Genomic DNA, 19,374 nt, shown 5'->3' with positions numbered 1-19,374 from the left:
ACACAACAGCATAGCACTTGTTGAGTCAAAGAAAGACAAAAAAAATAAAATCAACTGAAATTACCCTTACATAAATGAATAAATGAGTAGAAATAAAGGGATAAACAAATAAATAAATACACAAAAGGTGTGCATATAATAACAGAGTAAAGTGTTAATTTAACTAAGACCCCATTCAAATTAATCCAACTAGAGCGGGATTCGGGATAGTCTGAACAACAGATATATCCGGATAGACTTCGATCCACCTCATGTGGATCACCTCAAATGCAGCTAGCAAATTTAGCTAGCGATCTGATACTTCCGGTTCATGCAGACAGTGTCCGGGTCGCATACAAAAGCCATATGTAAACAACCGTTGAACTACAACAGCTTTGTCCTAAGTTTATTTTCGACAGGGCTACAAAAGAATAAACTGCGACGGGACAAAAAAACGCATGATGCATGCACACACGTGGCCCTACCGCTGCCTGAACGGACTAGGATGCGCCACCTAGCAATTCACAGGACAACAAATAACCTGGATTGAGCGATTGAGAGATTGAGAAAACAGGAAAGACACCATCCATAAGAAGGTAGATACCAGATTTTTAAGGACAGGAACATTCACATGTCTGTTGCATCTGCACCAAGCCAAGCTGGGCTAAAACGTACAAGGCTAAATGTCTCTAGAGAGATTGTCATCTTATTGTGCTTTTTCTGTAGCCAATTTATCATCCTTGTAACCAAGACAATGAAAGCGCAGCAGAACTGATGAAGCTACTTGGATGAGCAGCGAAACGTCTTCAAGTCTACAAGTCCAGACGCCTCACTTCAATCTTCTCTATGTATTATGACCTGGATGACTGAGAATCTTCATCAACAAAGAGCAGCTAACTCCATCATCACAAGACATGATGTGTCAGAGAAAGAGAGAAAGAAAGTGTCGCGACCTGGTGTTTATTTATGGTTTTGTTTTCCTTGTTTTGGGTTTTTAGATCTGTGTTTAGTTATTGTTATTTTCCTGTTGTCCTGGTGTTTTGTTTCCCTGGGTTTGTGTTAGTTGTCTAGTCTTGTCTTGTGTTTCCTGTTTTACTTTGGTAGTCCTGTTCTCCCTGTGTATTGTCTTGTGTTTTACTTCCTGTGTTTTCCCTCCTTGTTGATTACCTGCCCTGCCCTCATGTGTGTCACCTGTGAGTCGTTGTCTCCCCTGGTCTTGTGTATTTAGTCTTTGTCTTCCCTGCACTCTCTGCCAGTTTGTCTTGTCGTCACTCCCGGGGTTTGTTCTTGTTTAGCCTAGCTTACCTTGCCATGCCATGCCATGCCATGTCTTTTTGAACCTGCCTTCGCGATTCTTTGTAAGTGACTCTGTTTTTGTATTGGAGAGTTTTTGCCACAACAAGTGTGACTTTTAGTTTGTTACTTTTGACCACGCCAAGTGTGATTTTTAGTTTGTTTTGTTTGCCCTCCTGGCTTAAATAAAAGACTGCTTTTGTTTTTGAAACCGCTCTGCTCTCTGCAACTGTGTCCTCCCACACCACAAACCCTGACAAAAAGAGAAGAAAGCTGCGTCGTTAAGGTTAGCAACAGTCAATATTGACTACTCATACAAATAAATTATGTTAATTTGCATGGCTTTGATAGTGATCCTTTTAGGTGGCCTGTTGGTATAGGTAATGACAGTATTATAGCTCTAAATAATATATTTCTACCATTTTTTTTTTCAGCAACCACTTTTTTTACAACAGTATCTCTGCACATGTTAAAGCTAAAAGAACTGCTTTCCTTGTCAGTTTTCTCTGTACTGTATTTGCATCTATATGCCTGAATAAGTGGCTGCCAGTCATTCAGGGACAGTAAATGAACTATGGTGGCTGATGGGAAACAATTACTAGCAGGAAGGCGTGAAAGCCAGAAGCCACAGTAAAATGAAATTAGCACAGTGAGGAAGGGCTGGGAGGAAAATGGCTCATGTAATTTAGCAGCTGCTGTGCTTTTTGTACATGTCTTCATTCTGCTACTACAACTGTGTGGAGGGGGTTGACAGGCCAAATGAAAACACACATGCACAATCTCCCTTTAATCACTCCATGTAGCAATGACTTCAGCAGAGATTTTATAGAATGTGCTCTATACTGTATTGTCTATAGTCTTTGTCATCTCTAATTCCCTTCTTTTTCCAGCTGTCCTCCTACACTTCATCTGCATTTTTCTCTGCTGGCCTTATAGATCTGCTTACAGAAAATGCCCCACAGAGGCGCTCAAGGACATATAGCATGAGTATACAGCACACTCTGCCAAGACAACACATGCATACAGTACAGTACGCAGCATGTGCAAAAGTGGAGGGTGTATGTGCATATCTAGATGATGCACCTCTCTCCGGGTTGACCATATGGAGGGAAGGAGGGATGGGACAAAGCCAGCTAGGACAGTTGACACAGATACTACGTCATACATACAAACTTAGACGCCCACTGAGAGTTATGTGAATATTCACACACGTGGTGTTGTTTGTGTGGTAATGAGGTAGGCGTGGAAGGACGACTGGTGTGCCTCCCACTGCCTTATGCGAGGGAAGTCAGTCCAGACTACACATACACACACACTGGGTATATGAACAACACTGAATACCCCTCATTTATTAACATTAAAAAATGTCAGCAGGCAGGAATAATGGGCCAATTTAGGGAGAAAAGAGCAGAAGCTTTAACAATGCTATAGGGCAGTGAAAATATGGTGACAATTAATTTCAAAATAAATAATTTAGTTTAGAACTAAAAAAAATATATGAAATAATTCAATTTTTAAGTTTAGTTTTTACACAGTAATGGAAGTATAACCTTTAATATTTAAAATATTTACAGTAGTATTGGGTCTTTTCATGTAGACCAAGCATCATGGTGATGTAGAAAAAGCCTCTGTGTCTGTGTAGTCTCAGCTGTCATACCTTTGGAAGCTTCTGTGCCATATGGGCCCCCACTGCTGTCGGTCAGGTCAGGAAGCCAGGCATCTTTGACTGCTGACTTGAAGATGTGGCGGCTGTCCAAGCTTTGGATGGGCCTGAAGTTGCTGCGCAGATACTCCACCGACTTAACATGGTCCTGCTGCTCCGTGGTGAAGATCTGGTAGAAAGCTTCCAGCTGGTGTGGCACATGCAGAAAAGAAGTTAGTGCCAAGCAGTACTTGCATTGTGTGGTTATTTTGTGATTTTTGCATCAATCACACAACAGTAAAAAGCCACGTTCCCTCTCAGCACTAAAAACACACTGTTCGAAAAATCCAATGCAGACATATAATTGAAAAACAAGATGATAAAAGATGAAGTTTTAATTATCCCCATGGGGACAACTGGGTCAGAGCAGCAGCCACACAACTTCACATAAAAAAACAATATAAAGGAGAATACAGAAAATAATACATGAATAATAACCCAACCAATGAGGAACATATTTAGTAAACAACTGCAAAACTGTATAATTATGTCCAAAATCTGACATTATTAAGTTAAATAAGACAGCAGTGAAATGAGTTAAAGGAAATATTGTGTGTGTCATAATTTATGAAATGTTTGATACTGATACTTTTTCCTACAGCGAATGGACTGAAACTCCGGCACACAGCCTGAAAACTGAAGTCAAAGTCAAAGCTAGAGCAACTGGTTGCTATACAGTGCCATTGAGTGGACACTGCTCAGGAGGAAGCTGTGCTGAAGCCTGAAAAGTACGCCCACACACATATGTGCAATAATCAAACCTTACAGGCATTTTCCCCTGGTGTCCTGTCACCTAACCCTGGAACAAGAGGTTTTAGGAAACGAATAAAAGTGACACATGATAATACACAAAGAGTTAGTGATGTTCAGCTGAAACACAGTAACATTCGAATTAGATGGATGCATTTGGGTGAATAAATAAAACGTCACAAAAAAATAAGTCACAAATTTGGGCTATTAACCAGACAATGAAAAAAAAAAACTTTCTGATGCATACCTGAGGACCACGTGGTTCTAAGTGTATCAGTCTGAAAGGTCTGACACTAGAGGTCATGTTAGCCAGCTAATCCCCACAACCGCCTCCTATCACCAAACATAAACTTTCAGTGAGTAGGTCCTTGTGGCCAGCATCTTTGAAGTGCTGTCCCAGGAGATAATTGTTGTTTTGTGTGTTAGTTAAGTTAGCTAAGTACTTGAAAAGTCTGAGCTCTAATGAACACATTAAAATGAAGAGCCATGGGTTATGTTGAAACATTATTTGCACAGGATGTAGCTTAACCAAAATTAAGTAAACTGAGCAACAGTTTAGAATATTGAGTGCAAGAGTCTGCTCTGGTTGAAAGGTCAACTATAGCTCAAAACTCAGAACGTGAAGACTAAAACCTGCAGGCATACATGTGTCAGCAAAAGCAAGGTTATATCTACTGCACAGAGGACAGAAGACTCTGGAAAAATGATATAAATGGATGGATGGACAGAAATGAACACTGCAAAGATACTTTAAAGCCTACAAAAGAAATTAATTTCTCCTTGTTTCTTCATTAGAGCTTAAGGCTCACAAGTGCAAAGTGTTCTATAAATATGGGTATTTATTGCCATCATGTCATCATTATGTTGTTGCAACTAACTCTGACTGCAGTTACACTAAAAATATAACACATAAAACTCTTCTTAATGTTGTTTTAATCTGAATTTAGCTGCCATTCTGTCAAGCTGTGAGCATTTTGCACTGCTTTGTGTTGGATGTTGAAGCTGGCCTGTTTCTGCATGTTGCCATTTGAAAAAATCATGCTGGGTGGCAAGACGTGCAACCAGACATGGATTTGCACCGTGTGATTGAAGTGTCATCTTTCTGTCTGTGTTTGCAGATGGAGACTCTGTACAGTGTGTTTGGAAGCAATGCACACAGACAAACAGCTTGTGTGCATGAGAGTGTTGGAAAGGGGAGGGGTGTTGAAAGGCAGATTTCATTTGGAAAGGTAAATGTTTCAGTGAGTCTGTAGACAGCACACTTGTGACTTTCTTTGTGTGGCAATCAGATTCTTTGAAATAAACAGACAATAAAACGCAGAAATTTAACAGCACTCACACTTTTTTGAGGTTGAACTACTGTTGTATCAGTGCTGTATCTTTTTTTGTAAAATGCTCCTCCACCAGTTCATCCAAGAAAATAAGGCACAGACAAGCTCAGGCTATACACCAGGGGTCAGCAAGTTCTCTTGGCCACGGGCCAGAATGTTTTCAAGCCACTAGGCGGCAGGCCAGAGTAGATTAGTGCCAATTTAGAGCTCCAAACAGCTGGCTTCCACTCAGCTATATGGACAATGGGAAAGATCTACAATTAACTGAATAATTTCATAGCCTATTATGAACTCTACTAACCCTCTTTTAATAATGGCTAATATGGTAAATAATAGCAATGTTGGACCTTAAAAACAGTGCTACAACTCCTCCTATAATTAAAGGACAAGTGGGCTATTACCCGTGAAAATGGAGTCAATATAGGTCATTTTTATTTTGAAAGATTATTTACAAGTGAACTTCAAATCAAGAAGGAATTTTCCGTCCCAATGATGTAAATGCTTTTGTGTGTCACCCTCTCATAGTCCAACAAAGTGAAAATCTCTCCTCCCTGGCAAGGTGGTATTGCCCTCTTGGGATAAGGCTAAATTTGAGATGCAGCTCATAGATTTCCAAACAACATCTCTGGAAAGACGCATTCAAAACCGCAGCGTCTGTGACAGACTTTTGGGTAGCGGGTTTCATTGGGTAGCGGGTTTCATTCATCTGTTTTCACACTGTGTTTGCAGGCTGAACTCTTGTTATGCAAAATAAAATAGAGGATGAAGTTATGCCCTGGTATTTTTTCAATAGCCATACATCTGTTTATTAAAGACACATAGGCTAAGCCAATTATATTTGTAGACAGAAAAAAAAGATTGGGGAAAAAAAAAAATCTATGATCAGAATAATTTTGCGGGCCAGATTGATTTGTGAGTGGGCCAGTTTCGGCCCATGGGCCGTCTGTTGCCAGCCCATGTGATACACTGTTTTTCCCCTTTCTCTCTTTTCTTAAATAGCTTAAGCTGTTCTGTCTTGCTTCCTTCTTGATGTCTCTGAATCTTTGTTGTAAATGTTCATAGTGTTCTGCGTTACTGTGATGGCTCTGGTGACCTGTCTAGGGTGTACTTTGCTTCTGGCCCATAGATAGCTGAGATAGGCTCCATCCCCCATGACCCTGTACTACAGGAGGGTTCCTGAGAATGTGTTTACAGCAAAGCCAAATCCCAACTCTCCAGAGCCACTGAAAAAAGAATTTTAAACCTCTAAACAAATACCCGCCTTCCAGCTTTGGTGACCGGCTTTAGGGGTGACCTTTTGAGAAATTGTTAAAGTCAAATCATCAACATCAAAGGATTATTAAGCACCATATCAATCCTGCTGTTTTATCAAACCTTATTGAACCCTTAGGGTTTGGCCAGACAAAGGAGGAATGAGAAAAAATACATCTATGTACAGCTTTTTAGTTCCCTTGCTACATTTTGTCGCTTTCCTATCAGGGGTGTCAGTTAACCAGTAGGCTTGAACTCATCCACTGAAACTACCCAGTGGAAATACACTCAACAAAAATATAAACGCAACACTTTTGTTTTTGCTCCCATGTTTCATGAGATGGACTTGAAGATCTAAACTTCATTCCAGATTCACAATATTACCATTCCTCTCAAACATTGTTCACAAATCTGTCTAAATGTGTGATAGTGAGCACTTCTGCTTTGCTGAGATAATCCATCCCACCTCACAGGTGTGCCACATCAAGATGCTGATCTGACATCATGATTAGTGCACAGGTGTACCTTAAACTGCCCACAATAAAAGGCCACCCTGAAATGTGCATTTTGTTTCTGCTTTATTGGCGGTCTGGGGACTCAGAACCAGTCAGTATCTGGTGTGACCACCATTTGCTTCATGCAGTGCAACACATCTTCTTCGCATAGAGTTTATCAGATTGTCTATTGTGGCCTGTGGAATGTTGGTCCACTCCTCTTCAATGGCTGTGCGAAGTTGCTGGATATTAGTGGGAACTGGTGCACGCTGTCGTATACGCCGGTCAAGCACATCCCAAACATGTTCAATGGGTGACATGTCCGGTGAGTATGCTGGCCATGCAAGAACTGGGACATTTTCAGCCAAGAATTGTGTACAGATCCTTGCAACATGGGGCCGTGCATTATCTTGCTGAAACATGAGGTGATGTTCATGGATGTATGGCACAACAATGGGCCTCAGGATCTCATCACGGTATCTCTGTGCATTCAAAATGCCATCAATAAAATGCACCTGTGTTCTTCGTCCATAACAGATGTCTGCCCATACCATGACCCCACCACCACCATGGGCCACTCGATCCACAACATTGACATCAGCAAAGCGCTCACCCACACGACGCCACACACGCTGTCTGCCATCTGCCCTGAACAATGTAAATCGAGATTCATCCGTGAAGAGAACACCTCTCCAACGTGCTAGACGCCATCGAATGTGAGCATTTGCCCACTCAAGTCTGTTACGGCGACGATCTGGAGTCAGGTTAAGACCCCGATGAGGACGACGAGCATGCAGTTGAGCTTCCCTGAGACGGTTTCTGACAGTTTGTGCAGAAATTGTTTGGTTATGCAAACCAATTGTTTCAGCAGCTGTCTGAGTGGCTGGTCTCAGACGATCTCGGAGGTGAACCTGCTGGATGTGGAGGTCCTGGGCTGGTGTGGTTACTCGTGGTCTGCGGTTGTGAGGCCGGTTGGATGTACTGCCATATTCTCTGAAACGCCTTTGGAGACGGCTTATGGTGGAGAAATGAACATTCAATGCACGAGCAACAGATCTGGTTGACATTCCTGCTGTCAGCATGCCAATTGCACGCTCCCTCAATGCTTGTGGCATCTGTGGCATTTTGCTGTGAGACAAAACTGCACATTTCAGGGTGGCCTTTTATTGTGGGCAGTTTGAGGTACACCTGTGCACTAATCATGATGTCAGATCAGCATCTTGATGTGGCACACCTGTGAGGTGGGATGGATTATCTCAGCAAAGCAGAAGTCACTATCACACATTTAGACAGATTTGTGAACAATGTTTGAGAGGAATGGTAATATTGTGTATCTGGAATGAAGTTTAGATCTTCAAGTCCATCTCATGAAACATGGGAGCAAAAACAAAAGTGTTGTGTTTATATTTTTGTTGAGTGTAGTATGTGGCACAGACTGCCATGTGGCCTGGAGACTGAAGACAGAGCTAGCAGCTAACAGCAGAGGCAATCTGCAGAACAACACACACCAGGCAGACTGAGTGGATTTATTTTCAGTGTCCATTTTCCCCTAGTAATCTGATGTGTGGATAGGTATTCCTCTAAGTGACAGCATTTAACTTCCAGCTGGTTTACTTTACCAAACTCTGTTTTTCTCATTATGTGATCATTAGTGCTTCTAAATGTGTGTGTGTGTGTGTGTGTGTGCGTGTGCGTGTGTGTGTGTTTGAGAGTCAGATTACTATTAATGGCCTGCTTCCACTCTGTGTTTCTCCTCACACAGAGGACTGCACAAGCCTGAGAGGCTTCTGCTTTTAATCCACTTCTAGATGGAGTGCAAATAGTACTGGCATGTACCACAGCACAGTTGTATACAGTACCTCCACACTGTGCTGGAATCAGTACACCATCAGAGCAAGATTCCTTTTGGCAGCATAGGCTGATTACAGGCAGCTTGGATCTGTGGATCAGTGCCTCCAGCTAAAACTACTTTTAGTTTTGTATACAGTAAATATGACTTTATAGCTTGTGTTTGATAACCAGCTCTTTGCATTCCTTCAGTTATATACTGTATGTGTGGCTGTCCCTGTGGCTTGGGGCAAACAGAAAGATTTAGCAGTCTGTGCTGTGGGCCACGGATACAGAATGACGGCAGGATCACATAATTCTAGATGGGTTGATAGTGAATGACAGGTTGCTCATGTAACATTTGGGTGGATAATACAGTGGGTACAGAAAGTATTCAGACCCCCTTAAATGTTTCACTCTGTTATATTGCAGCTATTTGCTAAATTAACTTAAGTTCATTTTTCCTCATTAATGTACACACAACATTGACAGAAAAACACAAAATGGTTGACATTTTTGCAGATTTATTAAAAAAGAAAGGGTGAAATATTACATGGTCAGACCCCTTGCTGTGACACGTTTCTTCTGATCATCTTTGAGATGGTTCTACACCTTCATTTGAGTCCAGCTGTGTTTGATGATACTGATTAGACTTGATTAGGAAAGCCACACACCTGTCTATGTAAGACCTTACAGCTCACAATACATGTTAGAGCAAATGAGAATCACAAGGTCAAAGGAACTGCCTGAAGAGCTCAGAGACAGAATTGTGGCAAGGCACAGATCTGGCCATGGTTACAAAATTTTTTCTGCTGCACTTAAGGTTCCTAGGAGCACAGTGGCCTCCATAATCCTTAAATAGAAGACATTTAGGACGACCAGAACCCTTCCAAACTGAGCTATCAGGGGGAGAAGACCCTTGGTGAGAGACGTAAAGAAAAACCCAAAGATCACTGTGGCTGAGCTCCAGAGATGCAGTCGGAAGATGGGAGAAAGTTGTAGAAGGTCAACCATCACTCCAGCCCAGTCGGGGCTTTATGGCAGAGTGGCCCAACAGGACAACTGGTTGCAATTGAAGGAAAGATGAATGCGGCAAAGTACAGGGATATCCTGGAAGAAAACCTTCTCCAGAGTGCTCAGGACTTCAGACTGGGCCAAAGGTTTACCTTCCAACAAGACAATAATTATAAGCACACAGCTAAAATAGCAGAGGATCCCCAAATCCAGGTGTGAAAAACTTGTTGCATCTTTCCCAAAAAGACTCGTGGCTGTATTCAAAATCAAAAGGGTGCTTCTACTAAATACTGGGCAAAGGGTCTGAATACTTAGGACCATGTGATATTTCAGGTTTTTTTTCAATAAATAATAAAAAATAAAACAAATAAAAAATAAAAAGTCAACAACTCTGTGTTTTTCTGTCAATGTGGGGTGTTGTGTGTACATTCACAAGGAACAAAAATGAACTGATTTTTAGAAAATGGCTGCAATATAACAAAGAGTGAAAAAATTATTGGGTACATTCTGTACCCAATGTAGAAAATTGCCTTTGAGACACTGGACACATTTCTAATTTGCTAATTTCCCATTATGCAGTATGTTTAAAAATTTTAATATTGAGTTGAAATACAATATGTTGCAATTTTGCACTTGCTTTTCTCGTTTTCATACTGCAAGTAGTATGTCACTTAAAGTGCATTTTAACACATAACCTTATTTGCAAAACAAAAATTCAAAAAACAGTTTAACAATAATGGTCCCTGAAAAGTCCTGCATAGAACCCAGCTTTCCATTTCCATGGTTATCAAAAACAATAAACAACATTAGCTGTGAGCTTTGATCTGATATCTACATATGACTGTTTTCCCCTTTTTAATTTGAAAACAAAAAAAGATGGATTTGTAGATTTTGTCATTCCCAAGCAAAAACCTGTTGACCACTAACTACATGAATGCCTTTTCCTCTACTGTTGACCAAAGTTGCTGGGCACACTGGTTTGTATTAACCTGCTGCCAGCAAACTGTAGTGTTCCCTCCATTTCCTGCTTATTTTTCTTACCTGGACAGCCCCTGTAGTCAATAACAGGAGCAGGACTTTACCCGCATAGCCTCCAGTGTACTCACTTAAGCAATTTCCCCATTGTGGGACTAATAAAGGTTTCTTAATTTAATTAATTTTGTTGGTTATTCATTCAATTTTGGTTTTAGCCACTCCAGTTTCTATTGTTGTGGCTTTTTCAGTATTAGTCAGAGTATTGACTAGATTGGAATAGAAAATGATTAGAAGGTTTTTAGGGTCACAGGAATGTTTAAATACTATACATTATCTACAATTTACCAGTTGGGAGCCAAAATTGACATCAAGCTGTAAAAAACCACCAGCGCCCACACAGTTTGGCCCAGTTGACAAAATGTAGAATGTGCATCTAGTGATGTTTTGCATTGGGTGTTCTCTGATATTGTTATTTAAATATGACATATTTCACACAATAAAAGTGGTAAAAACATTACAAAAACATGCAAATTACCATGGCTCAGTGAAGCGATATCTTTCAAGTACTATTTACATCTTTAGACAGAAAAACGAGCCTTACGGCTGCATCTTAGCCGAAAATGCTGGCACACTTGCATACAATGCCTGGTGGGAAATTCTACAAAATTCCCACATGTCCCACTTAGAAATTCTACTGAGAGCCTGATCTCAATAGTACCTCCCAGTTGGCAACTTGTATTTAATAGGGGTGGAACGGTTCACTAAATCCACGGTTCGGTTCGTATCACGGTTCTGAGGTCATGCTTTTCGTGTCAGGGTTCGTCAGGAGGAGGACACAAACGCAAAGGCACAGGGTGGTTTAGGAGTTCAACAAAAGCTCTTTATTAAAGCTCTTTATTAAAACTAAAAATCACACTTCACGTGGCAAAACTCCAAAGGCAAAAAGCAAAGTCTCATAACAAAGAGTCACGGCAGGTTCAAAAATCGTAGCATGACAAAATTACCTAGGCTTGATGACGAGACAAACTGGCAGAGAGTGCAGGGAAGACAAAGACTAAATACACAATAGCCAGGGAAGACAACGAGACACAGGTGACACACATGAGGGTAGGGCAAGTAATCAAACAAGGAGGGAAACCACAGGAAGTAGAACTCAAGACAATACACAAGGTGGACAGGACTATCAAAATAATACAGGAAGCACAAGACAAGACAAACAAGACACAAGAACTAAACAAAACCTTATAACTACAGGGAAAATACCAATAACTAAACACAGATTAAACTAAAAACCCAAAACAAGAAAACAAAACCAGAAATAAACACCAGGTCGTGACATTTCTGTTCGGTTCAGTTTACATTGTTGAGGTTTTTTCTACTTTTAACACTCTGGAAATACCAGATGAGCATAAAATACAAACCCTACTTATCCAACATTCAACATATTTAAGAATCAGTTCAGGTTTTCCCTATCATTATATCAGGTCAAGTCAATTTTATTTCTTTTTGATTTTTATATAGCAACAGATCCTAACAGAAGCCATTTAAGATAACATTTACTATAGGACAGGTCTACATCCTGTTCCTTTATTAAACAAACTAAACAGCTCATGTTATTAATCTTATTTGCACGGCAGCATGTCATTTCTCTCTGCGCTGCAGTCTGCGCACAGAGGCCCGATGTGTGTACACACACAGACACATGCACAGACAAACACACACACAAACACACACCGTCGGACAGAGAACGTGTGTTGCTTTGTCCACCATTGCTCATTACATGGTAGTTGAATAGACTGAACTCTATGACTACGCTAGGTTAAGCTAACGGTACTGATGTTTTTATTTTATTTTTGCCAATAATATATGCTATTTACTATACTATTTTCATCCCGCTCTGTAAGCATTGACGGGACCTTCGGTAGCTTTCCACACGGTTGGACGCAGAGTGGTGTGGGTCTCTCTGCTCTGCCTGCAGCTGAACCTGCTGCGTGAAGCTACAGTGAGAGTGACCGGCTGTGAGTGCGTTGAGGCGGGGGAGGAGCTCACGGTCGCCGCTTGTCGAGGACAGTAGCCTGACTGCAAAATGATTTCACGTCAGTCTCCAAAAGTCACCAGAGAAAGTCACTAGTAGCTTTTGATTAAAAAAAAAGGTTTGAAAAACCGCCAAATGTAGTGAGAGAGATGCCAAGTTGCCAACACTCGTCTATATGCTGTGGTAAAAACGCCTGCCAGTAGTGTTGGGAGGTTCGACTCTTCTTACTGACTCAAATCAGTTACTCTCGAACCCTCACGTGAACGAATCTTATTGTGAGTCATTTCGTTCATTTTTACAGCCGGTGGCGCCGTGTCCCTCTGTAGTATAGTGCCGCGCATTGATATGGGACAAAGTATAATAAGTATAACTACCACAAGCAATTCAAAGCATGTGAAAACATAAGAGGGCAAATACACACCACGGTACAGTGACTTCTGTCCTGCATCCTCCCTGCCAGTGTTGTTTAACAGTGCCACAGTGACTAGGTAGCTGTCACGTGACAAATGAACGAGAGTGTACTGCTTCACACACACATGAGCTGTGAACGAGAACGAATCTGTGCAGCTTGTCACGTGACAAATGAACGATGAACGAGAACGAGGAGGAGAACGAATCTACAGCTCTGATCCGTGCAGCCTGAGCAGCCTATCACGTGACAAATGAACGATGAACGAGAACGAGGAGGAGAACGAATCTACAGCTCTGATCCGTGCAGCCTGAGCAGCCTATCACGTGACAAATGAACGATGAGCGAGAACGAGGAGGAGAACGAATCTACAGCTCTGATCCGTGCAGCCTGAGCAGCCTTGGTTACATATGATTTCATGACTGGATAATGTACTATTATATTTATTATTTAATGGCAGAGTATAACACAAAACATGATGTCATTTTAGAAAGCATTTATTTACAAACACACTTTACATTATATACACAATAACACTACACATCAACAACAAGCAAAGACCATTAATTATAATTTCATGAATACATAGCGTTTGCCTGGTGTCACGTGACAAATTGAGGAGCGTCAGATATCAGACATTCATTTCCTTGTTTGTTTCTGAGTCCACAGCCCCGCAGCTGAGCTTCAGCTCTCGCGTGACAAATGAGCAATCCGGAACGATTCGTATGAACGATTCGTATGAACGATCTGTGAACGAGTCGCAAGTTCCTTTGCTGATCATTTGCTGCTGGCCAATTGGCACACAGCCTGAGTGGCTTGGCCGTCACGTGACAACAGAACGAAGATCCGGGGGCTACCGCGACTCAGGAACGAATCATATCTGTTTCCTGTCCTGCCAACTGAGCTTTATGCGGCTGCCTGCCATGTAGCGAAAGAACGAATCACTCACTGAGGGGACTCGTTACCCCGATTCATATAAAAGATTCGTTCATATCGAACGAATCGTTCACGAGCAACACATCACTACCTGCCAGTATTACTTGATGCGCATGTCCAGATCCGAACAGAACACACGCCCCGAACCAAAACACATGTACCGAACGGTTCAGGAAATCAGTTCAGGAATTTTTTTTCTGAACCGTCCCACCCTTAGTATTTAAGGTGACTGTGATGCAAGACCAGCACTACGATAACATCTGAGAAAGAGTTTTCCTCCCTCATACACACACACACAGACACAAAACACAAACATTAGACACACAAATACAAGTCTGGCAGGTCCACCTGCCAGACTTGTATTTGTGTAGTTGTTGTGTAAGAGCTTGAGCATCGATCCACTCTAAAAACAGGCCCAAAGCAACGGCTGTCACTGCCACTGACCTACTTCAACTATCATCCAAAACAAAAGAACAGCAGAGAGAGAGAGAGAGAGAGAGAGAGAGAGAGAAATACAACACAGAGACAATGACCAGAGTCACCTTCAGTGTTAATTCTTTTTCTACCTCCTGCTTTTATCTTTTTGCATGATGTTTTCTCAGGAGAGTTGTACAAGCGGGGAACAAAAGGACTTCAAAAAAGGATTTTAAACATGTTGAGAATAAACTTGCTAATTGTCAGGAATCAACAGCCAGAGAACAGGAAGGATGAACAATGCCCATGTTGCTTCCTTGATGACTCTTAATTAATAGATTCATTTTCCTTCTTAGATTCTCTTGGCCTTTGCATCATTCCCTTGTGTTGAATCATCCGGTACTTAGTACTTAACATATTATCCAAACAATGTCAGTTAGATTAAATATGGCAGCAGTGTATCATTCAGAATATTCTGCACATGGGCTAGAATAAATGTATAGCAGAAATTCCATCTTGCCTGTGGCCCCATCAGTCTGTCATTATGTAAAGATTGATGCCTATTTAAAAATGTCACAACATGTTAACAGCTGTAGAGACACTGTGATTGGCCAGCTCATATCTTCTTTGTCAAGATAAATGTTGATCAGCCACACACAGCAAACAAAGCTGTTTCTAGCTGATGCATGTACAGTTCAGTGATAACTGAGCCTGAGGTACTTTTACAGTTATATATATATATATATATATATATATATATATATATATATATATATATACATCACTGTAAAAAGGATTTGAGCAAAAAGTAAAAAAAACAAGTTAGTGTTCAGGCTGACTAACCTTTTTAAACAGTTTTTCCAAGTTTAATGAATTATATAAAAATTCAAGTAGACTAGATTCTTTGGTATTGATAACTTAAGAACACGAGTGCATGCATGTTTTAATTATTCAAAATAAACTTTCTCAGTCAAGTAAAAGTGCAATAATTTTCATATCTTAAAAAATGAGGCAACTGATGCTTCAGAGTTTGAATGGAGGATTTGTACCATGAGTGAAGGTGGTTGGGGAAACAGTGAAATGTCTACAGACCAAAAAGAAAAAAATTGATTCAAATTGATCTTATTTACTCTTTTAGCTGTCACATTACCCAGACGAAAGAGACCTGATAACCACAATTGTAGTGTCACTCAACATAAACACTCAAACACATGTGTTTATGAAATTTGCTAACGACTGTGTATATTATGCAAGACTGCAAGACTTAGAGGTCCACTTCAGTCAGCATAGCCACATACCCAACCAGGTGGGGAGGGGGGATTAAACAACCACCAACGAGAACTAGCCGCTTACAAAAACTCAACAGCAAACCTGTGCAAGCACATAGTAGTGAGTTAAACAATTTGTTAGATTTTTATAGAGAGATTTTTAGACTAGTACTTTTAACTGTTAAAACTCATCAAAGTAATAGTCTTACTTAGGTAGAATAATACTCTTTCCACCTATGCTACAAATTATAGTACAGTTGTCATAGAAAAGAGACCAAAACATAATTATTTCTGCTGTAAAGTTACTCATTCTAACATAAAGGTCTGTGGGGAAGGACTCTCCTTCAGATGGGCTTAATTTCTCAGCCCTGGAGGTTGTTGCTTGGTTCTCTAACAGTCATGATAGAAGGAATTACCGATAAGTACAAACCTTATTTTCCGTTCTCAATAAATATCCTTCTTTGTTTTGCTGTGGTTCCAGTTATGTTGCTTGATGGTTATGAGTTCACTTAGAGCATCACCTCTCTTGTTGGCTTTCTATCTCTGCCATCTTCTTCCTCTTCCTCCATCCCATCAGTCTTTGTAATGTCTCTCCACTGCCTGCTTTACATAGACCTCCTCTTCTTACATTAAGATGGAGAAGCCAATACATCCACATTTGGCTTGCTTCACTGCAGCTCTTAAGCAAACTCATTTGGTCTCATTAGGGAATGAGTCTGCCAAGAGTTCTCCGGGCTGAGGAAGGTAGATGAGAGCTTAAGACTTGTTTCCTGAGAGTCTTCACTCTGTTTTGTTTGAAATGGCTGCTATTATCCCACTTAATCACCATTTCAACAAAAAGGCTGCTGTACATTAAAGTACAGTACAGCTGGTTCTGCCGGAAAACGTTCATACATTCAGTTTCATCTATGCATGACTGGCAGTCATCTTACAAAAGCACAATATTTTTTCACATCAGCAGTTGTAGTTAGGGTGTTTAATTCACATGCACTGCAGGGTGTTGAGATGTAAGGCAAGGTATGTGGGTGAAATAACAGCAGGGTTTCTATGCAGCTTCTCTGGCAAACCATGCAAGGGGAGACAAGAAATGTCGATAAGAAGGATCACTTATTCAATTTCACATCTTTCCTAAACTTAACTGCCACTTCTGTTTGACACAGACAGTACAGAGTGCCACTTTTTATTATTTACCTCAGGGCTTTAGAGGCTGTAGTGCAATAGGTTCATTTAGTCAATACCTGCTGTTATTGATCCATCACTTATTTAATATATTTTACTTAATATCATTACATCAATCAACCAACACTATTCACTTTAATATGCTACTATAGAATCAAAGAACAGTTTCTGTTGCAAAAATTTAGAAAAGCTTTACCTTCCAGAATGCACTACTGGTATTTATATAAAATTAGTTTTCACACAGTTATGTTGGTACCACCGTGGCTATGTTCACACCACTGTCTTTGGTCATTTCTTCCTGTTCCTTTTAGGGATCACAAAGTTTGTATTCAGCGCTGTCCATATATTGACCAAAGCTTTACAACTTACAAATAGCTGTCATCCAAAAGACACTGCAGTTTCCTCTGCATCTCCAGTGTCTCCATCTCAGTGAGCAATTTGATCATTTTCATGCAGTACCTTCTCTCGCCACATGAGAGGCAGCTGCTTAAACTCAGTCAGCAGGACAGGAAACAGAAGTGATTAGTTAACTGTGTGTCCATCCTCAGGTCCATCAATCTATCTTCAAACCGCTTACCTAGGGCCGGGTTGTGGAGGCAGCAGTCTAAGTAGAGACACCCAGACTTCCCTCTCACCAGACACTTCTTCCACCTCTTCCGGGGGAATCCCAAAGTGTTTCCAGGCCACCCGAGTATTTGTGATCTCATTCTTTGGGTCACTACCCAAAGCTCATGACCATAGGTGAGAGTAGGAACATAGATTGACCGTTAATTTGACCGGTTCACCATGACAGACCCACAATGCGACCGCATTACTGCAGAAGCTGCACCAATCTGCCTGTCAATCTCCCACTCCATTTTTTCCTCACTCGTTAACAAGACACCGAGACACACAAACTCCTCCACTTGGGGCAGGAGCTCTCCTCCCACCCAGAGAGGACAAGCCATCCTTTACCAGTCGAGAACAATGGCCTCAGACTTGGAGGTGATCATTCTCATCCTCACCACTTTACACTCAGCTGCAAAAACCAAAGATGAAATCTTGTCATTTCCCAAACCGGACCCCCTCCGGTCCCTCACTGCACCTGGAAATTCTGTCCATAAAAATTATGAACAGAACTGGTGACAACAGGGACAGGGCCATCTGCGAATACAGGGACTGGACAGTCTCAGACCCTATACTCCCAGAGCACCTCCCACAGAGTGTCAAGAGGGACATGGTCAAATGCTTTCTCCAAATCCACAAAACAAATGTGGACTGGTTGGGCGAACCCGCAAACCCTTTAGTACCCTGGGTGTAGGGCAAGTCCAGTGTTCTTTGGCCAGGAAGAAAACCACATTGTTCCTCCGAGATCCGAGGTTTGACTATACCCCGAATTCTCCACTCCAGTACCCTCGCATAGACTTTCCCAGGGAGGCTGAGGAGTATGATTCCCCTGTAATTGGAGCACACCCGCCGGTCCCCCTTCTTGGAAAGAGGGACCACCACTCCGGTCTGCAAGTCCAGTGGCACTGCCCCAAATGCCATGCAATGTTGCAGAGGCGTGTCAGCCAAGACAGCCCAACATGGAGTTATTATTCCCTATTCTCCTTGTGCTCATGGTATCGGGATTTTGACCCCCCCGAAAATGGCGACTTGACGCTGTCACCATTGGCGGGCTTGGCCGCATGGCTCTGCAGCGCCCCCTAAAGTGTGAAAATATTCACCGCAACTGCTACAGACTTGACACTCGGTAAAGCATTAAAAATCATTCAATCATTTCCTGTCATGGTATGAGATGTCATGCAGACATGGGAACTAACTAGTAAATGTCTGCAGATGTGTTTACGCCTAATATCATTCAATGGACGAGATACCACTGTAAACAGCTAAAGACAAGATATATTGTATGTGTATATTAAATATGTAGTGGAATGTGCATTGTAGTATAGTTGCAGACTGTGGATATAAGGTGCTACGTGAACGGCTACACCTTAATTTCTGCCTCTTCATGGCTTTTTTGATTATAAGTGTCTTATGGTAAGTGTTCCAACTTGACCATTCACTTCCATTATTTTTAAATACATCTATAGAATAAAGATAATGCATACATTACATTTCTGGGTGTTCAGTGTTGGGCCTTACTGTGTCAAACAGCAGCATCCATTCAGGGATTCACTCTGGCACTGTCCTATGAGTCACTATTGTCAGAATAAACACCTGCTGTTGACTAATTACTGTGAACAAATTTTATGGATATTTACAGAGCAGGGGCTGTTGAAAATAAACAGACACAGTAATGGACAGCTTTATCAGTGGTGATTTAAACATTGTCATCCTGCCAATGAAGCTGGGTCATGACATGAAAAACAAACAGCAACTCAGCAATCTGACTCCGCAAACAGGAACAATTTAAATAGTGCCAGTTATGCAAATGAGTTTACACTTGTCGAAAAGCATATGCATTTATGCATGATATATTTTATTTTATTTTATATTTTATGAAAATATCTGTGCTGAAAACCACAAATATTTTTT

The 19,374-nt window shown here is 41.2% G+C and overlaps 1 protein-coding gene across 1 annotated transcript in view; it reads right to left on the bottom strand.

Annotated features, from left to right (window-relative positions):
* LOC114435948 (receptor-type tyrosine-protein phosphatase gamma-like) overlaps positions 1–19,374 on the bottom strand; it is a 234,170-nt gene that overhangs the window by 100,925 nt on the left and 113,871 nt on the right. The window contains exon 7 of the mRNA XM_028405936.1: positions 2,930–3,122. Coding sequence (XP_028261737.1) covers positions 2,930–3,122 — 193 coding nt within the window. The remainder of the gene's footprint in view (positions 1–2,929; positions 3,123–19,374) is intronic.

The sequence above is a fragment of the Parambassis ranga genome, chromosome 5 (genome assembly GCF_900634625.1).
Source record: "Parambassis ranga chromosome 5, fParRan2.1, whole genome shotgun sequence".
Taxonomy (NCBI): Eukaryota; Metazoa; Chordata; class Actinopteri; family Ambassidae; genus Parambassis; species Parambassis ranga.
Note: the sequence above shows the minus strand (reverse complement) of the source record. Positions and strands in the feature narration are given on the sequence as shown.